This window comes from Crotalus tigris, unplaced genomic scaffold (genome assembly GCF_016545835.1).
Source record: "Crotalus tigris isolate CLP2741 ecotype Arizona unplaced genomic scaffold, ASM1654583v1 scf7180000020250.188148, whole genome shotgun sequence".
Lineage (NCBI taxonomy): Eukaryota > Metazoa > Chordata > Lepidosauria > Squamata > Viperidae > Crotalus > Crotalus tigris.
Window position 1 is genome coordinate 132136 of NW_024097929.1, and position 14160 is coordinate 146295.

Below are 14160 nucleotides of genomic sequence, written 5' to 3' on the forward strand. Positions count from 1 at the left end.
AAAAAGAAAGAGAAAAAGGGAGGAGAGGGAGGAGAGAGAGAAAGACAGAGAGGAAAGAGAGAGAGAGAGAGAGGAGCGAGAGAGAGGGAGGAGAGAGAGAGAAAGAGAGAGAGGAGAGGGTGGACAGAGAGAGGGAAACAGAGAGAGAGAAAGAGAGAGACAAAAGGAAGGAGAGAAAGAGAGAGAGAGAGGAGCGAGAGAGAGGGAGGAGAGAGAGAGAGAAAGAAAGAGAGGAGAGGGGAGACAGAGAGAGGGAAACAGAGAGAGAGAAAGAGAGAGAGAGGAAGGAGAGAAAGAGAGAAAGGGAGGAGAGAGAGAGGGAGGAGAAAGAGAGACAGAGAGAAACAGAGAGAGAAAGAGAAAGAGAAACGGAGAGGGAGGAGAGAAAGAGAGAGAGAGAGAGAAGAAGAAGAAGCAGCGCAGGGCGTGGAGATTCCCGACTCTCTCCCCCCCCCCCCGGCGCAAGGGAGGCGGCGGGCGGGCGGACGGGCGCGGCGCTAGCTCGCTTCTCCCGGCTGCCAAACGGAGCAGGCCGCTTCTGCTGCCGCCGCTGCTGCTACCACCCGGGCTCCGGATCGGAGCGCGCGCAGCCCCGGGCCAAGCCTGGGCCGCCAGTTGCGCCCGAAGATCCAGCGAGCGGGCGGGCTGGCGCGCCCAAGCGGTCCGGATGCGTCCCCCTCGGAGACCTGCGGACGCCCCCGCGAGCAGCAGCCGAGCTTAGCAGGTAAAATCGGGGGTCCGCCCGACCTTGGGGGGGGGGGTGGGGGGCGGCGGGTGGACGTTCCTCAGCCCAGGCCCAAGAACCAGCTCGGGCGTTCCTTGACCTGGAGCTCGGTGGAACCTCCACGTCTAGAGGCAGTCTACCGTCGGGCTGGAAAAAAAAAAAGGGGGCGATCCGTCAAGGAAGAGGCGATCTTTCCAGCCCGCTCGGCGGCTCTCCTCCCCGGGGGGGGGGAACCCCTTCTGCCTGGATTGGCGACCCGCGAGGATTTCTGCGCCTCGAGAACCCGCCTCTTATTCCAGAACAGCTGGGGAAACTGAGGCAGGGAGCAAGAGAGAAGTCCTTGGAAGGGGACGAACGGGGGAGGCGGGGGGGGGGTCCCGCTCAAGCTTTCTCCCGCACGGACGCCGCTCGGCTAATCCGGTCCTCTTCGCGCACCTCCGCGCGCCCCCCCCCCTCCATAAGTCTTTTAACTCCCCCCCCTTCCCTCCCCTCCACTCCTCTTTTTTCTCTCTCAATAAATCTTTCCCTCCTTCCCTTTTTCCAATCGGGCTCCGGCCGGGCTTCGAACTCCGCAGCTTCGGGAAGCGAATTGGAGGGTGTAACTCTCTCTGGGGGGGGGGGGTGCGCGCATCCTAAGGAGTCCCGACGAGCAAGCTGAGCGGAATCCTAAACTGGAAAGAGCTACCGTAGGGTTCCTGCGCGGGGCTGGGCTGGGCTAGGCTGGGGGAAACCTTCAGACCGCAGGAAAGGCGGGGGCAGGTGGGTTTACCTGGGGGGGGATCTTAGTTCTCCCCCCCCGTTTTGGCACCCCAAACTTTCCAGGGGGGCCTCCGAAAAAATGCAGCCCTCGAAGCGACGGGGGAGCGATCCGCGCGCCCTTGGAGACTTGGGGGAGGAGAGGGGGGGTTGGGGGTTCCCAGCCCGCCTTGGCCCCCCCACCCCGGGGGGCTGTGGGGGCAGAGAAGGGGCCGGCACCCCATCATCCCCACCTGCGCAGTTCCCTTCTTGTCCCATCTGGACTTTGAGGTCTTTTTTTTTGGCTCGACCTGGCATCGTCCTTCAGCTGCTCTTGCGCTTTTCTCCTCCGATTTCTCGTCCTGAATTCGAGGCGCAGTGGCCAAGCCGGATCCTGAGTCTTTCTCTCGGCTCGGGGATCCGCCTTTTACTCCGCCGAGCCGACGGAGGATAAAGCAAGACCTCGGCTGGCAGCAGAAGGCAACGTTTCCCACGGTTTCTTGGATGGCCAGGCGGCCCGCTTGCAGGATATCCAGGTTAAAAGCAAACTAGTTTTTTTTTTTTTAAAGGGGGGGGGAACGCTATAGCCGCGACCCCCACCCCCCAAACCGTGGAGGGTCTTTGGCCCTTGGAGCGAGACGCCCCCCCCCCAGTTTCAGCATCTTCAGCCCCCGCCTGGCCGCGGAATGGATTGTAAACTGATGTGGTACATGCGTAAAGGCAATCTTGGTTCTTTTTCTTTCCCCGTTACCTGCTCCAGGACATTTATTTACAAATACCGGTAGTATCCATTAAAGAAGTAAAAGGAAAAAAAATCTTATCTTGGCTGGCTGATGCAGCTGACGGGGGGGGGGGCATCAACCCAACCGGAGGTAGTCTTAAATATTTGTGGACCCAGCTGCTGAGTAATCCAGTTTTTGTAGTATTATTATTATCATTATTATTATTATTATTATTATTATTATTATTATTATTATTATTATTATTATTATTATTATTATTATTATTATTATTATTATGGATTATCGCACAGTCAGCCAGATGTTCAGACTGGATTTGGCATTTTGTCTACCTATCGAGTCCTTACCCAGGACCTGGGATAGGCAGATGTGGATGTTTGATGGTATTACAGATATCGTCTCGGAATGGAAGCAGTTCCTAGTAAGGAATTATTATTATTATTATTATTATTATTATTATTATTATTATTATTTATTTATTTATTTATTTATTTATTTATTTATTTATTTTGGATCATCGCACAGTCAGCCAGATGTTCAGACTGGATTTGGCAATTTGTCTACCTATCGAGTCCTTACCCAGGACCTGGGATAGGCAGATGTGGATGTTTGATGGTATTACAGGTATCGTCACAGGATGGAAGCAGTTCCTAATAAGGCTGCCTTTTGCAATTGACTAATAGCGAATTTGTCAATGCCAATGGTGTTCAAGTGTTGTTGTTGTTGTTGTTGTTGTTGTTGTTGTTATTATTATTATTAATTTGTCTGACTCCTGGGGAATTATTATCGTTTAGACGCAAGGGTGATGCTGTGGTGCAATCTGTCTCGCCTCTTGTGTGTGTGTGTGTGTGTGTGTGTGTGTGTGTGTGTGTGTGAGAGAGAGAGAGAGAGAGAGAGAGAGAGAGAGAGAGAGAGAGAGAGACTGTTCTTTTCCGAAAAGGTCAAGATGGAAACCTCAAGCCGGCGCATTGCTAGGGGAGTGGATTAGTTGCAGGAATTATTATTTAGTCAATAACAATGAACAGTTCAGTTACAGAGTCATAAATAATCCAAATTATTTCCCTGGAATTAAATTAACCCCCCCCCGGGCTCTTTTGGGGGATCCCGCCCAAATACTTTCTTTGCGTTTCCATTGGAGTTTTTGGCCCACCGAGATAAAAAGGCACTCCGTATTTTAATGTGGCGAGAGGGTCGGTTGGTGTAACGTTTATGGAGCAAAGTGGGAAACTTTCGTTTAGACTGGAAAGGCTGGAAGGGTGGGGGGGAGAGAGAGAGATTTCACAAAGAGAAAGGAAAAATCAAGAACGCAAAGCAGAGTGTGTTTTCCGGGGAACACACTTTTTGCCCGAGGGGGAATCCTTTAAGCTCACAAACACACACACACACACACAAAGCTTTGGTGCTTCTTCGTGGCCTCCTTTTCATCAGCGATGCAGAAATTAAGCAGTAAGAGAAGGATCTGGCCGAATACTTTGGTTTATTTTTCATTTTTGTTCTTTCGGTCTTCCAATCCTGGATCCCGCAACTTGTAAGAGGAAGTGGGTCTGAAGGGCCCCGCCCGAACTGTGGCTTGTTTACGTAGCTGAAGTGGGTGGGTGGGTCGTGTGAACGCAGTCTCCCGACTCCTCGCAACCGGGAGCCAGAATGAACTTGGGGTTGGGGAGCAAATGGCAGGATATTATAGACCAATGTTTCTCAACCTTGATCATGTTAAGGCATGTGGACTTCAACTTCCAGAATTCCACAGCCAGCATGGCTGGCTGTGGAATTCTGGGAGTTGAAGTCCACATGCCTTAAAATGGTCAAGGTTGAGAAACACTGTAATAGACCTTCTCATCTGCCGAACTGAATCGGCAGGGATGCTTCCTCTCCACCCTGTAGCAGCGGAAGGCATCCCTTGATGAGACCAGGATGCCGTTCAGACAATCCCAATGACCCGACCCGGGATCCTGAACAGCAATTTCCAAGCAGTGAAACCAGGCTGGCATTTCTACGTTCAGGGTTGGAGTCCTCGCCTGTCCCAAAGCTTTGAGCTGCGTGGGAAAGGAATGGCAGCACCTCAAACTTTCAAAAATACACACAGCAGACACGCACGTGCACGCCAACACACACACACACACACACACACACACACACACACACACACACACGTGCCTGGCCTTGTCAGGAGCTAAACCTGAGCTACAGATGGGAGCCTAGAAGACAGGGCTAGCTTAGTCTCCTTGTCTGTTAAGAGTCTAAGATGAAAGTGCATCTCAAATAGGCAGAGTCCAGGCCTGTAAAACGAAGGGACTTTTTCTTCTTTCAAAAAGAAGACACAATACTTTCCATTTGCAAAATAAATCCCATCCACGTTTTTCTTTGCCTGTGCCTTTGCCTTCCCTTTCCTCTCTTTTCCTTTCCTTTCCTTCCCATCCCATCCCATCCCTTCCCTTCCCTTCCCATCCCTTCATCTTCCTTTCCTTTCCTTTCCCTCCCTTCCTTTCCCATTCCATCCCTTTCCTTTCCTTTCCTTCGCTTTCCTTCCTTTCCCTTCCCATTCCATCCCTTTCCTTTCCTTTGCATCCTCTTTCCTTTCCTTCCCTTCCCTTCCCTTCCCTTCCCTTCCCTTCCCATTCCATCCCATCCCTTTCCTTTCCTCTTTCCTTTGCTTTCCTATCCTTCCCATCCCATCCCATCCCTTTCCCTTCTCTTCCCTTCCCTTCCTTTCCTTCCCTTCCCTTTCCTTTCCTTCCCATCCTTTCCTTCCTTCTTCCTTTCCTTTCCTTCCCATCCCATCCTCTTTCTTTTCTTTTCCTTCCCATCCCATTCCATCCCATCCCATCCCATCCCTTCCCTTCCCTTCCCTTCCCTTTCCTTCTCTCTTCCTTCCCTTTCCTTCCCTTCCCTTCCCTTCCCATCCTCTTTCCTTTCCCTTCTTTTCCTTTCCTTCTTTCCCCTCCCCCTTTTCCTCCCCCCCTGACGTACTTAAATGTAGCCGTTCAATTGATCTCACATAATTCCCCTGCCGTTGGGCTGACCGTTGAAGTTTCCCATGTCTGTTTTCTCAGCCGCCAGCGCAGGGAGCGGAGCGATTGGATGGGATTCACCCGGGTTTTTCATGCTTTCCCAGTCGCCCCAGTTCTGCTCGTCTCTGGATTGGGATCTCCACGGAAACCCCAAGAGGGAGCTTCCCACCAGAGAAGGCAGCAGGCCGTGAAATGCCTGCTTGGTCCGGTTGCATTTCTTCACCGATTTGTTAGAGAGAGAGAGAAAAAACATTTTTCTGCTTCTTGCTGATCTGTCAGATTTACAAGATACGGAACTGTGGTTTGCTTTGATTCTGAAGATGTTTCCTCTTTGAAATTATATTGACTTTCCCCTAGAATTAGCCAGGTTAAATGTTGGTGATATAGGGCTGGACCTTTCTTTCTAACATGCTTGAATTAAGGATCCTTCCTCCCTCCCTCCCTTCCTTCTTTCCCTTCTTCCTTCTTCCCTTTCTCTGTCCCTCCCTCCTTCCCTCCCTCCTACTCTTTCTTTCTTTCTTTCTTTCTTTCTTTCTTTCTTCCCTTCTTCCTTCCTCCCTTTCTCCCTCCTCCTCTTTCTTCCTTCCTACCTTCCTTCCTTGCTTTCTCCTTCCCTCCCTCCTCTTCCCCTCCTTCCCTCCTTCCCTCCTTCCTTGCTCTTTCTCCTTCCCTCCCTCCTCTTCCCTCCTTCCCTCCTTCCTTCCTTCCTTCTCCTTTCTCTTTCTTTCTTCTTCCTTCCTTCTCTTCTTCTTTATCCCCTTCTCTCTCCCTCTTCTTCCTCCTCCTCCTTCCTTCCTTCCCTTCCCTTCCTTCCTCTCTCTCTCTCCCTCCCTCTCTCTCTCCTTCCTTCCTTCCTTTTTCTTTCTTTCTTTCTTTCTTTCTTTTCTTCCTTCCCTTCTTCCTTCAACCCTTTCTCTCTCCCTCCTCCTTTCTTCCTACCTTTCTTACTTTTCTCCCTCCCTCCTCCTTCTTTCCTGCCTTCCTTCCTTCCCTTCCTTCCTCTCTCTCCCTCCCTCCTTCCTCTCTCTCCTATCTTCTTTCCTTGCTTGCTCTTTCTTTCTTTCTTTCTTTCTTTCTTCTTCCTTTCTTCCTTCATCCCTTTCTCTCTCCCTGTTCCTCCTCCTTTCTTCCTACCTTTCTTACTTCCCTCCCTCCTTCCTTCCTTCCTCTTTCTTTCTTTCTTTCTTTCTTTCTTTCTTTCTTTCTTTCTTTCTTTCTTTCTTTCTTTCTTTCCATCAAGGTACAGTCCATTCTATCATTTCCTATGGAACAAGCAGCAGTAGAGCCTATTCCTTAAGGCCAGCTCTGCTTGGCGTGTCTCCTTCCTGCAGCCTCGGAAACCAGGCCTCTGTCCATTCAGACCGGCCAGCAGGCTGAGCCACGCAGCAGCCCTGTTGCATATTTATGAAAGTCTCAAGTCAGGGGCTTGTAATACATTAATGAGCATAACTGGCTTTGATGGATGGTTTTGGTTTGTTGTTGCGGGGGGGGGGGGAGAGGGTAAAAACTGACTCTCCTCTTTCTATGATTTGCTTTTCCTTTCTTTTTATTTTGCTTGCCTTTGAGCTCGTTTTCACTCCTGGTGACCCTGTGATTTTCCTCGCAACGTTTTCAGAAGCTATTTGTCCCCCCCCCTTCTTGGTAGGGCTGAGAGACAGAGAGAGAGGAAGGGGCTTAGGATCACCCAGCTGGGATTGTGCCTAAGGCAGGATTAGAACCCGTGGTCTCCTGGTTTCTACCTCGGTGCCTTTAGCCACTAGGCCATACTGCTTCTTTTGTTTTCCTTTGCTCCTGCGATTTCAGTGAGCGAGCTGCTTTCATTTTAAGTGGTAGTTCTGGGCCCAAACATTCTATCACCCTCCCACCGAAGACCGACTTTTTAAAAACAGGGCCTTGATTTCAGACAACTCATTTATTTGCTACCTTTTTTATTCCACCGTTATGATTTAATAACAATAATAATAAAATTGGAAGGGACCTTGGAGGTCATCTAGCCCAACCCCCTGCTCAGGCAGGACACCCTATACCATTTCAGACAAATGTCTGTCCAGTCTCTTCTTTAAAAACTTCCAGTGTTGGAGCATTCACAGCTTCTGGAGGCAGGTGGTTCCATTGGTTAATTGTTCTCACTGTCAGGAAGTTTCTCCTTAGTTCCTGGTTGCTTCTCTCCTTGATTAGTTTCCATCCGTTGCTTCTTGTCCTGCCTTCAGGGGCTTTGGAGAATAGCTTGACTCCCTCTTCTTTGAGATACTGGAAGACTGCTATCATGTCCCCCCTCATCCTTCTCTTCGTTAAACTGGACATACCCAATTCCAGCAGCCGTTCCTTATATGCTTTAGCCTCCAGTCCCCTGATCATCTTTGTTGCTCTTCTCTGCACTCTTTCTAGAGTCTCAACATCTTTTTTACATCGTGGTGACCAAAACTGGATGCAGGATTCCAAGTGTGGCCTTACCAAGGCATTGTAAAGTGGTATTAACACTTCACGTGATCTTCATTCTATCCCTCCCTTAATGCAGCCTAGCACTGTGTTGGCTTCATTAAGAAAACCCTTGTCCTTTTTAAACGAAGGGATCCCGCGGGGAAATGGAGGAGTTCCTTCAGTAAAAAAAAGCATTTGACATCATATTTTGAGACACAAATGTTTCCTCTAGGCTAATTGGGGATCTGATAAAAGATATAGGCTGCAAATTGCTGCCGTTTACTCAAAAGCCAGCAGAGAGGAAGCCAGAAAAGCAATGTTCTTATATGTATACGGGGTGGGCTCAGCCCCAGAATTTCAGCCGCTAAGTGAAAATAGTTGTTGAGTTTTGCTCCATTTTACGACCTCTCTTGCCACAGTTGTTAAGTGGATCACTACAGTTGGACTAGATGACCTCCAAGGTCCCTTCCAACTTTATTATTATTATTATGGATCATCGCACAGTCAGCCAGATGCTCAGACTGGATTTGGCATTTTGTCTACCTATCGAGTCCTTACCCAGGACCTGGGATAGGCAAATGTGGATGTTTGATGGTATTACAGGTATCGTCGCAGGACGGAAGCAGTTCCTAGTAAGGCTGCCTTTTGCAATTGACTAATAGCGAATTTGTCAATGCCGATGATGGTGTTCAAGTGGTGCTCCAGTTGTTTTGGGATTGCACCCAAGGAGCCTATGACTATTGGTACTACCCTTGCTTCTTCTTCTTCTTTTTCTTCTTTTTCTTCTTCTTCTTCTTCTTCTTCTTCTTCTTCTTCTTCTTCTTCTTCTTCTTCTTCTTCTTCTTCTTCTTCTTCTTCTTCTCCTTCTTCTTCTTCTTCTTATTATTATTAGTTGTTAAGCTAGGAACATGGGTATTAAGGGAAACTGGTTTCTCCACTGGTTTTGCTGGTCAGGCGGTCACAAAAGGGACACGGCGACCGTCATAAATACGAGTCAGTGGCCAAGCCTCCAAATTTTGATCTCGTGACCCTGGGGATGCTAGCAATGGTCGTTAAGTGTGAAAAATGGTCATAAGTTCCTTTTTTCAGTGCTGTTCTAACTCGGAACAGTTACTAAAGGAATAGTTCCACTGGTTAGTTGTTCTCACTGTCAGGAAGTTTCTTCTTAGTTCCAGGTTGCTTCTCTCCTTGATGAGTTTCCATCTGTTGCTTCTTGTCCTGCCTTCAGGGGCTTTGGAGAATAACTTGACTCCCTCTTCTTTGGGGCAGCCCCTGAGATACTGAAAGACTGCTATCATGTCCCCCCTCGTCCTTCTCTTCCTTAAACTAGACACACCCAATTCCAGCAACCGTTCCTTATATGTTTTAGCCTCCAGTCCCCTGATTGTCTTTGTTGCTCTTCTGTGTACTCTTTCTAGAGTCTCAACATCCAAGGTCCCTTCAAGCTCTATTCTAGTCTATTCTCGTCTAGTCTAGTCTAGTCTATTCTCCATTCCATATTCTATTCTATTCTATTCTATTCTATTCTATTCTATTCTATTCTATTCTATTCTATTCTGTTCTGTTCTGTTCTATCCCATCCCTTTCCATTCCATTCCATTCCATTCTATATCCTATATCCTATATCCTATATCCTATATCCTATATCCTATATCCTATATCCTATATCCTATATCCTATATCCTATATCCTATATCCTATCCTATCCTATTCCATTCCATCTATTCTATTCTATTCTATTCTATTCTATTCTATTCTATTCTATTCTATTCTATTCTATTCTATTCTATTCTATTCTATTCTATTCCACTGAAATAAGAGTTCTCCCTTTTTGCGTGCGCTGTCCAGGGTCCTGAATACTGTATATGTCTACCAGCTTTGCCGTTTGACTACAGATGATCCTCAACTTATGACCACAGTTGAGCCTCAACTTTCTGTTGCTAAGCAAGGCATTTATGAAATGAATTTGGATCATGTGTCCGCTCAGATGCTGCAGTGGTCATATGTGTGAAAGCAGGTCGTAAGACTTTTTCCACTGCTGTTGCAACTTAGAATGCTCACGAAACAAATGGACTACCTTGACTTTAGAGATGGTGGGTAGTTCAAATTCGTCTGGTGAATATCATGGATCGATAAGAGTCTGTACATTGACTCTAACTGCTACACCTGACCAGCTTCCAGAGTTGATATGCTTGAAAAGAGATATGAGATATTAAGTCAAATATTCACCTTGAATGAAGGTGAACATACTGTACATGTCCTAGGACAGTGGTGGCGAACCTATGGCACGGGTGCCAGAAGTGGCACTCAGAGCTCTCTCTATGGGCACGCGCGCCATGCCCCGGAGATGGCAACCGTCCTTCTTCAACCAGCCCCTGCTAACTCGCTGAGGTCCCATGTGGCCAGATACATCCCAGCATGGCTGGTTTCCCTCCCCCCCACGTCCCATCCCTCCTGGCCTCGCATGCTCTCTTTTTCCCGGGCACGACCCACTGTATCGCCTCCTCAGCTGTCGGTCGACCGGCCGTCCAGTTCAGAGGCGGCTTCTCTGAACTGCTGGCGGTGGGCTGCAGAGGCCCAGAGTGCACCGGTTGAGGGGCCGGCAGGCTGTGGCTGCTGATGGACACTGTCAGCCCCCATGTTCTGGTTTCATGTACTTCCTGCATCCCGCAGATGGGGCTTTGCTTGTTTATGCGGACTGGTTGCTGGCATGCCTCAGTCCGGTGCTGGTCCACAGATTGGGGGGTTGGGGACCCCTGTCCTAGGATAATGTTGCAGGATCCAGTCTGGGTCGGTCCCTGGAAGCAGAAGCTTTGTCTTCTGAGCTTCTGGACTTGTTCTGGAGCCCACCCTGAAGGAACATCTCTCTAACTTTCTCTCTAGAGCAGTGGTTCTCAACCTTTTTAATGCTGCGACCCCCAACCGGTCGTAAGTCGAGGACTACTCAACCGGTCGTAAGTCGAGGACTACTCAACTGGTGCAGCACCGTTTGCAGAAGGGGACTTTTGGCGGGCTCAGCAGGGCAGAGACAGCCTGGACAATTCCAATTGGCTTTTGAAAGCCAATAGAATGAGACTCTATTCAAGAGAGTCTATTCTATTGGCTTTCCAAAGCCAATAGAATAAAAGGGAGTAGCACAGCTAAGGAAAAGGGGAAAAAAATGGCAGACTGCGTTGTTTGGCGACCCCTGTGAAATGGTCGTTCGACTCCAAATGGGGTCCCGACCCACAGGTTGAGAACCACTGCTCTAGACTAGAGAAAAAATGGCTTCCTCAAGGCGTTCAGACCCCTAACAAAATAATTAGGTTTACATAACGTGCTAAAATCGGATGGAGATGTTGCATCCCTAAAAAAAAAAAAAAAAAAACTGATCAGAACTTGCAATGAGATGGACAGCAAATAAATTTACTAAATAATTAAAAATAAAAACTTAATGAGAAGGCCTCGTTGAGCCAGTGTACTAAGGGCTGGGCTCCTGCAAATACTGAGTTACACATTCTGTAGCTGTATTGTAGCTTAGAGCAGAGGTCCCCAACCTTTTGGGCATCAGGGACCGGTTCCATGGAGAGGTTTTCCCATGGACCGGAGGGTGCGTAGCTTTGTGTGCTACATGCATCCCGCGGATGGGGCTTTGCTTGTTTGTGTGGACCGGTTGCTGGCATGCTACGTCCCGGTCCACGGCCCCGGGGGTTGGGGATCCCTGAGATAGATAACCTTTATTGTCATTTTTTATTATGAGCACACTGCCCCACATTAAAAATTAAATTCTGTTGCCTGCTCTCTAAAGAAAGTACATATCTACCTATACACATACATAACACATGTGTATGTGTATGTATATTAATATATGTACATGTATATTAATATATATATTAATCACTGTCCATCACCCAAACGTCCAAATATCATCTGGTCCAACCCCCCGCTCAGGCAGGAAACCCTACACCATTTTGGACAAATGGCTGTCCAGTCTCTTCTTAAAAACTTCCAGTGTTGGAGCATTCACCGCTTCTGGAGGCAGGTTGTTCCGCTGGTTATTTGTTCTCACTGTCAGGAAGTTTCTCCTTAGTTCCAGGTTGCTTCTCTCCTTGTTTAGTTTCCATCCGTTGCTTCTTGTAGTAATAGTAATAGTAATAGTAGTAAAGTTGGAAGGGACCTTGGAGGTCATCTAGTCCAACCCCCTGCTCAGGCAGGAAACCCTACACCATTTCGGACAAATGGCTGTCCAGTCTCTTCTTAAAAACTTCCAGTGTTGGAGCATTTACTGCTTCTGGAGGCAGGCTGTTCCACTGATTAATTGTTCTCACTGTCAGGAAGTTTCTCCTTAGTTCTAGGTTGCTTCTCTCCTTGATTAGTTTCCACCGTTGCTTCTTGTCCTGCCTTCAGGTGCTTTGGAAAATAGCTTAATTCCCTCTTCTTTATGGCAGCCCCTGAGATATTGGAATACTGCTATCATGTCCCCCCTTGTCCTTCTCTTCGTTAAACTAGACATATCCAATTCTCGCAACCGTTCCTTGTATGTATAGCATAACATAGCATAGCGTAGCATAGCGTAGCGTAGCGTAATAATATAATATAATACAATATACTATACTATAGCATAGCACAGCATAACAACATAACATATAACATAGCATAGCATAACAATACAATACAATATACTATACTATAGCATAGCATAGCATAGCATAACAACATAACATATAACATAGCATAGCATAACAATACAATATAATACAATATACTATACTATAGCATAGCATAGCATAACAACATAACATTTAACATAGCATAGCATAGCATAACAATACAATATAATACAATATACTATAGCATAGCATAACAACATAACATATAACATAGCGTAGCGTAGCGTAGTGTAGCGTAGCGTAGTGTAGCGTAGCATAGCATACATAGCATAACAATACAATATAATATACTATACTATAGCATAGCATAGCATAACAACATAACATATAACAGCATAGCATAGCATAGCATAACAACATAACATATAACATAGCATAGCATAACAACATAACATATAACATAGCATAGCATAGCATAACATAATACAATATAATACAATGCAATATAATACAATATAATATAATACAATATACTATACTATACTATAACATAACACAACACAATACAATACAATATAATATATAATTAATATAATAAAAATAAAAAATAAAACAAAAAAATAATAAAATAAAATAAAATAGGATAATAAAATAAAATAATGAAATATCAAACGAAATAAAAAGCCAGCCATCTATAGCTCCTGGATAAAAAAGCAGGATATAAATCTAACCAACACACAATCCCTCGCAGGGGCCTGGGAACCTTGTGGACTGACTCTCCTACCTGTCCAGGTGTCTTAATTCCTTCTCTCCCTCTTATTCCAAGGTCACAATTCGGCAGACACAGAGACAGCCTCTCGCTGGCCGGGGGGGGGGGAGCAGTTCCTGCCTTTGAGATCTCCCTTTCTTCAGCTTTGGAGTGGGGAAAAAAAAAAAACTTTTCAAGTTTGCTCTCTGCGAGGCCCAAAATCTGAGATTCATCCCTGGTGGGATTTCGGAGGCACAACACAATGTGAGAGGAACACTGTTATGAACACCCTTCCTTGGACATATGGAGAAGCCTCCCATTTCCCCTTGTCAGATGACAGGTCTCCCCAAATGGACTACAGTTATTCCCCAATTAAATCCATGTGTTCAGCGACCGTTTGAATGCGCAACAGCCCTGAAAAAAGTGACTTACTTCTCGCTTAACGATAGTGGCTGTCGGAAAAAAAGGGGGCAAACCCCTTTCAACCACTGTCTCGCTTAGCAACATAAATCTTGGACTCCACTGTGGCCAATACCTGTATTGATCTGAGTCCAGGACGGCAATGATGATCAGAGATTTGCTTCAGGGCAGCGTTCAAAGCAAAGGGGAAAATTCCCCAACCGGAACCAGATTCCTAGGCTAACTTTAATTCCACAGTCTTCAGTGAACAAAAAAGATACTTGATTAGAAAGCTTCCGAGAATTGGGTGAACCAGAAGCCTTCACATGTGACAGAACTTAATTAAGTAGAAGGCCCCTTTCCCAGGCCCCAGTCAAGAATGACTAGCTCGGATTTCAATCCGCCTTTCCATCAAACCGACATTCGCTGGACACGTGGCTGTACTGAATCATAATTGCTAAGCGGCTAAGAAAGTCCTTCGTGGGGAACCAAGAGAGTGGGGGAATAACCCCTGATTTGGGGGTGAGCTGAGGTAATAATAATAATAATAATAATAATAATAATAATAATAATAATAATAATAATAATAATAACGCAGTGACATTGATAGACTTTATCTACCAAGGCAAATAGGTGGGCGTGGAATGCTACAAGTACATCAGATGGTTGAAGAAGAAAAAAATAGCTTTGGAAGACTATCTGAAGAACAATGATGAAGATGCACTGAAATTAGTATATCAGGAAGGCTTACTACTACTGGAGAGACCAAAGTGGCCTACAAGAAAGACCAAATGAA

At 46.6% G+C, this 14160-nt stretch overlaps 1 protein-coding gene across 1 annotated transcript in view; it reads left to right on the forward strand.

The window, feature by feature from the left end:
* Positions 1 to 1960: 1960 nt before the first annotated feature.
* The window catches only part of LOC120318563 (SKI family transcriptional corepressor 2-like), a 51131-nt gene continuing 38931 nt past the window's right edge, over positions 1961 to 14160 (forward strand). Inside the window, exon 1 of the mRNA XM_039366315.1 lies at positions 1961 to 1995. Within this exon, the coding sequence (XP_039222249.1) occupies positions 1964 to 1995 (32 nt within the window). The 5' untranslated portion in view covers positions 1961 to 1963. The remainder of the gene's footprint in view (positions 1996 to 14160) is intronic.